The sequence below is a fragment of the Anarrhichthys ocellatus genome, unplaced genomic scaffold (assembly GCF_004355925.1).
Source record: "Anarrhichthys ocellatus isolate YVR2014 unplaced genomic scaffold, GSC_Weel_1.0 scaffold92, whole genome shotgun sequence".
NCBI lineage: Eukaryota > Metazoa > Chordata > Actinopteri > Perciformes > Anarhichadidae > Anarrhichthys > Anarrhichthys ocellatus.
In genome coordinates, this window is record NW_022280122.1 from 1 (window position 1) to 10,708 (window position 10,708).

Sequence of the window (10,708 nt, forward strand, 5' to 3'; positions counted from 1 at the left end):
ATATATATATATATATATATACATTTTTTGTTTATTTTAATTTGCCCACAGTCCTGTTTTGCTCAGTACTGTACAGAATCTGTCAGGGTGAAGTGTATTTACAGGGAATTCTGAATATTTGTTTTCCAGTCTTTAAACGGTTTTCAACGTTGCAGCAAGCACTTGGGAACCGAAGGATCACTAATTCTAATCCCAGCACAGACTAGGTAAAGAGTGTGGTAGCTGGAGAGATGCCGGTTTGCCTCCCGTGCACTGCTGAGGTGCCTCTGAGCAAGGCACTGGAGCCCCAAACTGCTCCCACTGTATGGTAGCTGCCCACTGCTGTGACAAAAAAAGTTGGGCACAACTTTAGTTTTTTTCATTAAAAAAGCTGTCCAAGAACATGACATGTCGAATAATGGCTTTTATGAGTCACCTGACATATTCTGAGAATAACAGTATGTGACTGGTTGACTATGTTTTAAGCCTGTAAATAAAGTACACATTTTTTTTCTCTCCCCCCCCTCCTCACTTGTTGTTTTCGCTCGATTAGGCTAATCTTACTTAGAGGATAATCTTGGTATAAGACACTGCCTGTTCTGGGTTTTTCATGTTTAATGATTTAAGCCATTTTGAGTTTGTTCTCTTGAAGATAAGGAGGAAAGGAGATGGAACTTAAATAGGACGCAGGATGAGGCAGAAGAATGTGGAGTTAGTGTCTCTTGAAGCTATTTCTTCCACTGACTAACTGGTTGTTGCTGCTGTTATTCAATTAGGGCACAAGGAGAGAATTGTGCTTTAAGCCGTCATCATTTGTTCCCACATCGATCCAGGAAACATGTTTACTGTACATGCAAGCATCACGTTGAGCAGCTTTTCAGCTTCAGTGTGCTAACTGGGGTGATATGTTGCTGTGTGGCGTGATAAGATTAGAACATGATGAATACACATTACCCATACTAAGTATGATTATTAGAACTACATTGTGACATGTTTGAAATCTGTTTTTGGGACTTTGCTTGCGAGCTGGCTGTTGACTTGTGTCCGTGTCTTGTCTTTCAGATCACACACTACAAACAGTATCCTCCAAATGTCAGCAACATCTACTCCTACTTTGAATGCAGACGCAAGAAAGGCTCCCAGTTCAGTGAAGTGGTGTTCTTCGGTCTTCAGTATCTGCTGAAGAAGTACCTCATAGGTACAGTCACGTACCCTCTGATCCAAGACATAAATGCACAGAACCATAAAGAAAAGTTCATGGGCACTTTGCTGTTAAAGAGAATATTGGGAATGAAGTATCTTGTAATAACCTGGTGACCCTGGTTTGTTGTCTGTAGGCCAAGTGGTCACAGAGGAGAAGATTCAGGAAGCCAAGCTGTTCTACCAGATGCACTTCAAACAGGATGTGTTCGATGAGGAAAGCTGGAGGAAGATCCTCGAGGTAAACCAAGAGATGTTCAACCGTGAGTCTGTCTAGATGGATTCGTCATCATATATCTAACCTGTAGTTCAATGTGCTTGTTACCGTGTCAGAAACATGATGGCCGTCTTCCTATCCGGATCAAAGCCATCCCCGAGGGAAGGATTATACCCAGAGGCAATGTGCTCTTCACTGTGGAAAACACAGATCCCGACTTCTACTGGCTCACCAACTACATTGAGGTAAACCCAGAAATGTGTTGTTAGGGTTCAATGTTTTTAAATGGTGAAAGGGTTGAAATGGCTGGGGCGGGACCAAGTCATTTGTTTGCAAGTCACTGCTAAGTCTCTGCACTCATGTCCCGAGTTAAGACAGGCAAGTCCTGAGTCATGTACCAAGTCCTAAACTTTGAGTTTCAAGTCCTGAACAAGTCGTAATGGTCTCCTCGCCAAATGTAACATCTTAACAGAATAATAATTTACAAAAATGATCAATGTTTTTTATAATTTGTATTTATTTGTGAAGGCAAGTTTGTTAAAAGAAGTACAACTTGCTGAGAATGAATAGTGTCGAGTCAAAAGTCATCAAATTTGTGTCTTAAGTCCATGTCATGTGACACCGTTCCACACCTCTGTTAAATAGCCCTGGAGATAAGAGTGTCACACTAACGAAAGAGCCAATCACTTTTTTGATAGCTTTGACCATTCGTGATGTGCATATAATTACACTCCTTTAATTAACAAATGAACAATAACATTATCATAGGCTGTTAGCTTCCTGGACAACAGGCTATTGACACAATGAATGCCCATCTCTGTTTTAGCTTGAAAGTAAACCCCTTCACAAAATAGTCATTACATCACTGATCTCACATTGGTCCCCAGCCCTTACTATTGTACATGTATTTGATTGTAATAGAGCATATTTGTTATCAATAACTAACCAACCATCAAAGTGATATTTATTAATATTCAGGATGGCTAACGTTAGCCAGCTCTCTCGATAATATTTCCTATCATTGTCTTGAGTTGGCACTAATTGCCAAATTTGATATGGCTCTATAAATCTGGACTTTTTTACTTGTACTAAAAATATTAGAATGCTGTCACCATGAGGTTGTGACCCTTCCTTCTGTTATATATTCCTTGCACATAATAAGGAAGTGCTGGGTGCCACTAGCATCACTGTTGATCAGATGGAGCGTTTTGCAGTACACTGCGTCTTTTTTGTTGTAATTGTTACTAGGCAACTACCAAATGAATGCTAACATTAGACTTGTTGGAGATGAACTGTGCCTCGCCTAGAGAGCGGACGAGAGCAGGCGGCGGCAGCAGCAGGGTGCGCCTTCAAAGAATAAACGGGAAGTCACAGAAACAGTTACTTCCTGTTAGATCCAATCTGTAGACTTGTAGTTTGCAGACCTTTAGTTGTGTGTATGTAAATATATATTTATGTGGAAACTTGCGTGTATATGCATTGTATGCTAACCTTTTGTTCTTTTTATGTGTTGTATGAATTAGCTTTATTATTATCAATCACACAAGATGTCTTTTTATATGAAACCTTTATTGCACAACATTAGACAAATAGCCAACAATAGTTCGTAAATAGTATTACAATTACACAAAATAGGATTTTATATACAAAATGTGGTGTTTGTTGTCAAATCTAAGAGCCATACAGTTCTTTAATCTGGTGACAGCCAGGCGTTTCCCATCATGCATTGGGTCATGCAGTCGTTGGAGAGCAACTGCGTCGCCTGGCTCTAAAAACTGCAGCCGCCTCGATCTCGTGAGGTTATCGTTGACCACGTGTTCATGACGTCGGAGCAAGTCGGGATCAAGTCGGACATAAATCTAACCAGCATGCATTGTGCGGAGATCGCTGGTGATCGATTCTGATCAGGACTGGCTCATCTGAAACGAGCCTATTAATACAAACCATGATATGTATGCTACCCAATAGTTAATAGTACAGTTTTTAAATGAATGAAAACGATCATAGGCTCCGGTAAAGTGTGAGGCACATAAAGCAGAGAAGCAGCAGGTACTCAGGAGTGAAAAAGTATCAGGCTAAACGCTTCTCTCTCATTGAAATCAATTCCAAAAGGACACGTGCTGTCTGATCAGGACCTTCGCAAGAGGGTCGGATTTCTTGATGTTTACTTTAGTATTTACCAAGGATGTCAGTTTTGCACAGTACTGCTACTGTGGTAATTTTTGAGATTTAAGTGGAGGTCATAAATGCTATAATCTCTGACCTGACCAAACATCAGTTGCAGCTCTTTCCCTTCAACTAGCCTCTCGCTTCTCATCAGTCATCTTTTCTTTTCCTCACCAACTGATCACTAACTCTCTGTTCTCTTTTACCACTCCTACCTCCTGACCAGACCATGCTGGTCCAGATGTGGTATCCTATCACTGTAGCCACCATATCCAGGGAGTTTAAGAAGATCCTGGCCAAGCACCTGAAAGCCACCTCTGGGAGCCTTGAAGGTCTGGACCTGAAACTGCATGACTTTGGCTACAGAGGAGTCTCCTCACAGGAGGTCAGCAAGACTTTTCTGCCTTTTAGTAGTTAGAGAGAAACCAGCAGTGAGGTTGAATGGACTGTCTCTTGCACCTTGCAGCTACTAATGTGTTTGCACTGAAAGGATTTCTTCATAATCACTGTCACTAAGGATACGATGGGATCTTAAATCCCTTAAACGCTGTGTGCCACGTAACTGCTTTGCATTTTCACAGAACATTGAAATGTCCATGTCCTGTGTGACAAATGATCATCTTGTGATATTTGCTTTGTCTATACGGCTGTGCTATGCTGCTGTTATCACATTGTGCTACGACATCTTGCTGGTCACATGACTGATTGAAGGCACAAAGGTTAGATGAAGAGACCTCAATGGAAGTCAGAGGGAAAGTGTTACATTATGAGCATAAAGCTGGAATGTGAATTCAGTCATTTGTCTGTGGTACAACTGAGCTGGTGAAACGGTTTCTTTGTAAGAGGATTCTGACATAAACAAACATTAGGTCCCACTTCCAATTGACGGATTGCTGTGAACACTTTTTAAAACCAGGCAGCAGTGTGTTGATAACATGAAGGCAGATTAGTGTCAGTGCAGTGTTAACCTAATGTCTCTTTAGATAGATGGATGGATGGCGTGGCATTGGTAACTGAAGGAACCTTCATCAGTTCAGCTTAGCCCCGATGGCTATCAGAGGAACACGTACGTTTCAGTCACTCAGTCATTTGTAAGAATTTATGAGAAAATGTGTTGATTAATATTGAAAATACAAAATCGCCGGATGGAAGACAAATCTTCTTCATCACTAATGAGGCCTAAAAATGATGTCAGGTGGGTGTAACATGGTATGATGTTCTAGGATCAGGGCTAAGATCAGTTGTCCCATGCAGACAATATGTTACTACCAGTTTTAGAGCTCATCAACTGAACAACTACAAAACCTACAGAAACAATCTGTGTTTTCTGAGGTGTGCGTGGTTTGAACTGAACTCAAAAAAGCAAGCAGCAGAGTAATTCTTAGTTTCCACCTCCACTCTCCAGTCTGCAGCATTAGGTGGAGCAGCTCACCTGGTTAATTTCTGCAGCACAGACACAGTAGCTGGGCTGCTGATGGCTCAGCGATACTATAGCTGCCCGATGGCTGGCTTCTCCATCCCAGCAGCAGAGCACAGGTATACCACACACACACACACACACACACACATATATATATATATATATATATATATATATATATATGTAAATCAGGGACTAGAATGTGAACATCATAAATGTAGTCTGTGGCAACATCATAATCAATTAGAAAAAGCTGTAATAGCTCTATACCACAAGAGTGAGTTCATGAATTCCTTCCTGTCATCCAGTACCATCATCTCCTGGGGGAGGAGCAGGGAGAAGGAGGCCTTTGAGCGAGTCCTTGAGCAGTTCTCCTCTGGGCCAGTGTCCGTGGTCAGCGACAGCTACGACATCTTTAACGCCTGTAAGGACATCTGGGGAGACAAGCTGAAGGAGCGAGTCATGGAGCGCAGCCAGGACTCGTGTCTGGTCATCCGGCCGGACTCTGGAGACCCCGCAGAGACTCTGATTGAAGTAAATAACTGCTGGATTAGTCAGTGTTAGACATCGACAAAATAGATATCTAAAATCTTTTCAATTTCACATTGCACTTTTACAACTTTTTTCAACTAATTAATCTTTTTTTTTTTTTTTTACATATTTGGGTAGATTTTGTTTTTAGATAAGTCATTACTTTTACTCTGTTACGTCTTTTCAAAGCAGCACGGATGAAGCCACAGCTGGAGTTCACGTTAACCTTATGGCTTTCAAATAGCGCTAGCACCTAAAATTTTCCAGTGGTGGGCCATGCATTTTATACCTGGGCCTTCAGTGCTGTCCTACTACAGTTGAACCGCCTCCTAATAACCTCATTATGACGCCACAGCTACGGTTATTATTTGTTTCTAGGGGTGTAACAATACACGTATTCGTATTAAACCTTTCGGTATGAGGCTTACGAACCAAACAATACGTTTGAATAATACCAATGCATTTGGAAAATGCAGTAGATTCAATTGTGGGAAATATAATGCTCTTTCTGTGGAGCCACTGCACTCAACCTGGCAACCCACCCAACGTAACAGACAACGTGCTGTCTGACACGCCCACCACAGAAGAAAAACATTGTACTCTGCTGAGGCTCGTGTGTTCTGGGAGGGAAATTATCTTAGCAGGAAATCCAACAGCAGCACACACGCTGAAAACTCTCCCCGCAGCGGAGAAACTGGGCTAAAGCAATCGCCACACAATCTCCATTTCTCCAGACCATAATTCTTGCTTTTTAAAAGAAAACGGATACATGAATATGTGCATGATGGGATGCTTCGTTATTAACGGACAATGCATATATTCAAAATCAATGTAATTAACACAAACGTAACGTAATATGACAAGAACCAGCCACATATGACAACAAAGCATGACAAATCAATCCAGCAACACTGCAGCGCTAAAATACGTATTCCACTGCACACTGAAATGCACGAGCCATTCAAATATTATTCACATCAGAGGGAACAATATTATCCATATCATAAAAACAACACCATAGACAAACTAACGCAGATGTAAAAACACAAAAGCAGTTCACTTACCAAAGCTGCTGTTCACTTAAAGACAAAGTCCATCCTCCTTTCTTTGTTAACAAAGAGTTCAATGACGTGGTTGTACAGAACATCGGTGCGGTTCAGTTCCAGCCAGAGGTCATCCTGCGAACGTGTTCATTGAGTTACGATGTCCAGCTTTTCCTGAAATGTCCTTCTCCAGAAAGGCGTTGTCAGTAACTCCCAAATCCATTTCTCCTCCTCCTTCAGCCATTGAGTGTTAAAAAAACAAAGCTACACCAAGCAAAACGCTAAAAATGTCATGTCAATGTCATGACTTCTTGCATATCTTTTAACTTGAACTCTTACTCTTGCTACTAAGTTCTGCTAGATAGCTTCAGCTTCACAACAGTCACGCTAGCCCACGTTAATGCTGACGTACATGTAGGCCACGTAGACCGCTCTGACATGTCAAAGAATACGCCCAACATGTCAAACTAAAGATCTGATTGGTTGAACACTATGACAATCAACAATATCGTCCCCATTTACTTAATCTGCAAAGTCTACCTAGCGGGCCTCGGGCCTCTCTTCTTACCTAGAGACACAGAGGTGAAATCTGATTGGATAAAAGCTCTACTTAAAACAAGCTGCACTGGAAGCAGAGCAACTGAGGAAGACAGTAGCTGTGCAATGAGATAATAAGCTAATGGGAAAAACAATTAGAATACATGTAGTGTATTTATGAAAAATTATAAAATAGCTAGAACTTTGTGATTCTGTTTAGGCCAGCAGAGAAGGCTTTGCTGTCCCTGACGGCCCACCACTGATATTTACAGATGCAGTGCAGCAGGCTGTGGTTGTGAATGCTGGTCTGAAGTCAGTACATCAGAGACGGAGAGAGCAGAGTGCAGTAATGTCTGTTGTGGTTATGCTAGTAAGCCTATTGTCATATACAGACTGTATATCATGCTTCAAAACTACTACTACTCTTACTTTCTGTCCTGAGGTGAGTATTCTAACTAACAGTGTGTATTTAACTAGTCGTCCTTTGTGTAGACTAGTGGTGGGCCGTCAGGGCCTGCAAAGCCTTCTCTGCTGGCCTAAACAGAATCACAAAGTTATAGCTATTTTATAATTTAATAATTTTTCTTAAATACACTACATGTATTATAATTTATAAAAATATTTTTCCCATTATTTTATTTTCTCATTGCACAGCTACTGTCTTCCTCAGTTGCTCTGCTTCCAGTGCAGCTTGTTTTAAGTAGAGCTTTTATCCAATCAGATTTCACCTCTGTGTCTCTAGGTAAGAAGAGAGGCCCGAGGCCTGCAGACTCTCAAGTGAATCCCTTTGCACTTTAAGTGAATGGGGACGATACTGTTGATTGTCATAGTGTTCAACCAATCAGATCTTTAGTTTGACATGTTGGGCGTATTCTTTGATGTGTCGGAGCCTGCTAGCTGGCCTACAAGTACGTGATTGGTCAGTGGGCTAGCCTGACATGTTGGGCGGTGACAATCCCAATATCTGCTGCCTCTGTCGAGCAGACATTTTCAGCCCTCAAACGTATTCAAGAAATACAACTGGAGAGGCTCGACTGTCTTCACTGGCGTCCATGAATCGAGAAGGACTTCGTACTGGAACTAAAACGCACGGATATACTGAACAACCGTCAGATTAAACTCTTTGTTAAGAAAGAAAGGAGGATGACTTTGTCTTTAAATAGTAAACAGCAGCTTTGGTAAGTTAAATGCGTTTGTTTTTACATCTGCAGTAGCTTTAATATGCTTGTTTATATATTATTATTTGTACAACTTGATTTTTGTTTGGTTTTATATGGGATAGGAACCATTGTTAGGTCCAATGTTGCTCTGGGGACATATTTAGCCGGTGCCAGTGTTGCCAACTTGACGACTCTCTCGCTAAATCTGGCAACTTTCCAAACCCTCATGGCGACTTTTTTTGTCAAAAGCTACTAGTGACAAAGCACACACAGGCGCTTCGCGCAGCAGTCCCAGCTGCAGTCAGAGCAGAGACGAGACGCACTCTATCTATAGGTGTTGGCTTCATTTTGACATGAAACAAAAAATACCCGTAGCTGTGTTTCAGCTGCAGGACAGCAGTGAAGGCCCAGGTATAAAATGCATGGCCCGCCACTGGTGTAGACTGATGGAGAGAGACAGAAAACTATAGACCAAATTATGCACACGAGAAAAAAAAGACTAAAACTGTTCATTCTGTACACATGGCATCTATCACACTCCTGTTCAGCCTGGAAAGGGATCCCTCCTCTGTTGCGCTCCCTAAGGGTTCTTCCTCCTCCTCAGACAGAGGACATCATACCCTTACAGATTGTAAAGCTCTCTGAGTCAAATTTTGGATTAGTGGTATTGGGCTATACAAAATACATCTGTAGTTAATAAGTAACTAATGATGAAACATCACAGCATCATCTCTTAATTAGCCTGAATGAGTCATCTGATATGAGACTTTTTCAGAAAGATAAGAGACTGATTTGTCCACTTCTCTAATCTTATTTTCTTGTTGTGATTGGACAGACCTGGAGTAGGACTTACATCTATACTGAAATTATCAAAGTTTAAGGACAATATAACATGTTGACACTCTATATATTCACTTTTTGACATAACAGACACGTCTTGTATCATGCACATGATTTTCTAATTAGGAAACAAAGAATACAATTTAATTTAAATTCTTTACCTATTAATGCCGTATTTTGTGATGACACTTGGGAGATACAGACTGATACTAGACTATATTTGGCAGGTTATCCCACCAAGTCTTAATGTATCAATTAGTCAATCACTGTAGGTACTTAGTAGTCATTGTTAATCAGTTTATCTTAGACCATTAGTATTCCTCTCTTCTGAAACTGTTGAAAAGTGTCTTCTTCCTTGACCTCCTTTGTATTCATTACTAGTCAATGATTCAATGAGGTTGTAAGATGGTCAGGATGCTCCACCTGATGACTACATGTATGAATTGAAATCCAAAATAAAATTGTTGAAATGCTATTTGTAGGTCATCAAGATTTTGGAGGAGTGTTTTGGCTGTTCTCTGAACTCCATGGGATACAAGGTTCTGCCCTCTTACCTGCGAATCATTCAAGGAGACGGCATTGACCTCAGCTCAGTGGATGAGGTGAGAACACGTCTGGCTTAACCTTGGCTCTTCTTAATACATCTTATTTAGTATGCGATTTCTTTGTATTCCCACCTGTTGCTCCTTCCTGAGTTGATCATAACTTCAGCTATTGGAAACCTTCTTACCCGACCAAAATTAAAGGCACGTTCGCATGGTGTGCGTAGTGGTCGCAGCCCTTGGTCGTGCCCCTCTGAATTTATGTAACTTGGCGCGCACGGGATCACGTGACTGTCACAAATAATTCACTGATAAAAACACTATTTACATGTCAGAGGATTATACAAAGAAGGCCAAATCGCTTTTAAATGCTTTATAAAGAAGCGGTCTTAAAAATCTTGATTTGAGGAAATATTATGCAGCCAAATGAAATAGTTTACAGGATATTCAACCGTTGTTTCTTTCTAATGCATGTAATATTAACTTGTTTCTTTACAGGACTGGTATAAAGGCAAAGAAGTAGTCCATAAATATGAGATATGGGTTTACAGATAATTCTAAGACTCAAAGCACTTTAATGTCATCATTGTCATGTCATCATTCACCATTCACATCCATTCATACACTGATGACAGGGGCTACTATGCAAGGTGCCACCTGCCCATCAGGACTAGCAAAGGATTCAAACCCATGGAACAGCCTTCAGGAGCAATTTGGGGTTTAGTGTCTTGCCCAAGGACACATCGACATGGACTAGTGGAGCCGGGGATCGAACCGCCGTTCTTCTGATTGAGGGATGCTTCTACCTGCTTCTACCTTCTGAGCCACAGTGGCCCCACTTTTGCGAGTTACACCTACAGTCTATGGGCATATCTATGAGTCACACTCTTGTCTTTTGGATTCTTCACTGTTCATTTTGTTTGTTCGCTCTCTGGCGTTTCGGAGAATAATGCAGCGCACAGCACATAGAGCAGGGGTATTCAATTAAAATTCCAAAAGGTCCAGATTGAGAAAATCTCCTCGGGCGTGTGTGTGTGTGTGTGTGTGTGTGTGTGTGTGTGTGTGTGTGTGTG

At 41.2% G+C, this 10,708-nt stretch overlaps 1 protein-coding gene across 1 annotated transcript in view; it reads left to right on the plus strand.

Moving 5' to 3' along the window:
• The first annotated feature begins 27 nt into the window (after window positions 1–27).
• Window positions 28–10,708, plus strand: part of nampt2 (nicotinamide phosphoribosyltransferase 2) — a 35,478-nt gene continuing 24,797 nt past the window's right edge. The window contains exons 1-7 of the mRNA XM_031875600.1: window positions 28–1,177; window positions 1,317–1,420; window positions 1,513–1,641; window positions 3,789–3,947; window positions 4,968–5,098; window positions 5,291–5,516; window positions 9,576–9,695. Coding sequence (XP_031731460.1) covers window positions 970–1,177; window positions 1,317–1,420; window positions 1,513–1,641; window positions 3,789–3,947; window positions 4,968–5,098; window positions 5,291–5,516; window positions 9,576–9,695 — 1,077 coding nt within the window. The 5' untranslated portion in view covers window positions 28–969. The remainder of the gene's footprint in view (window positions 1,178–1,316; window positions 1,421–1,512; window positions 1,642–3,788; window positions 3,948–4,967; window positions 5,099–5,290; window positions 5,517–9,575; window positions 9,696–10,708) is intronic.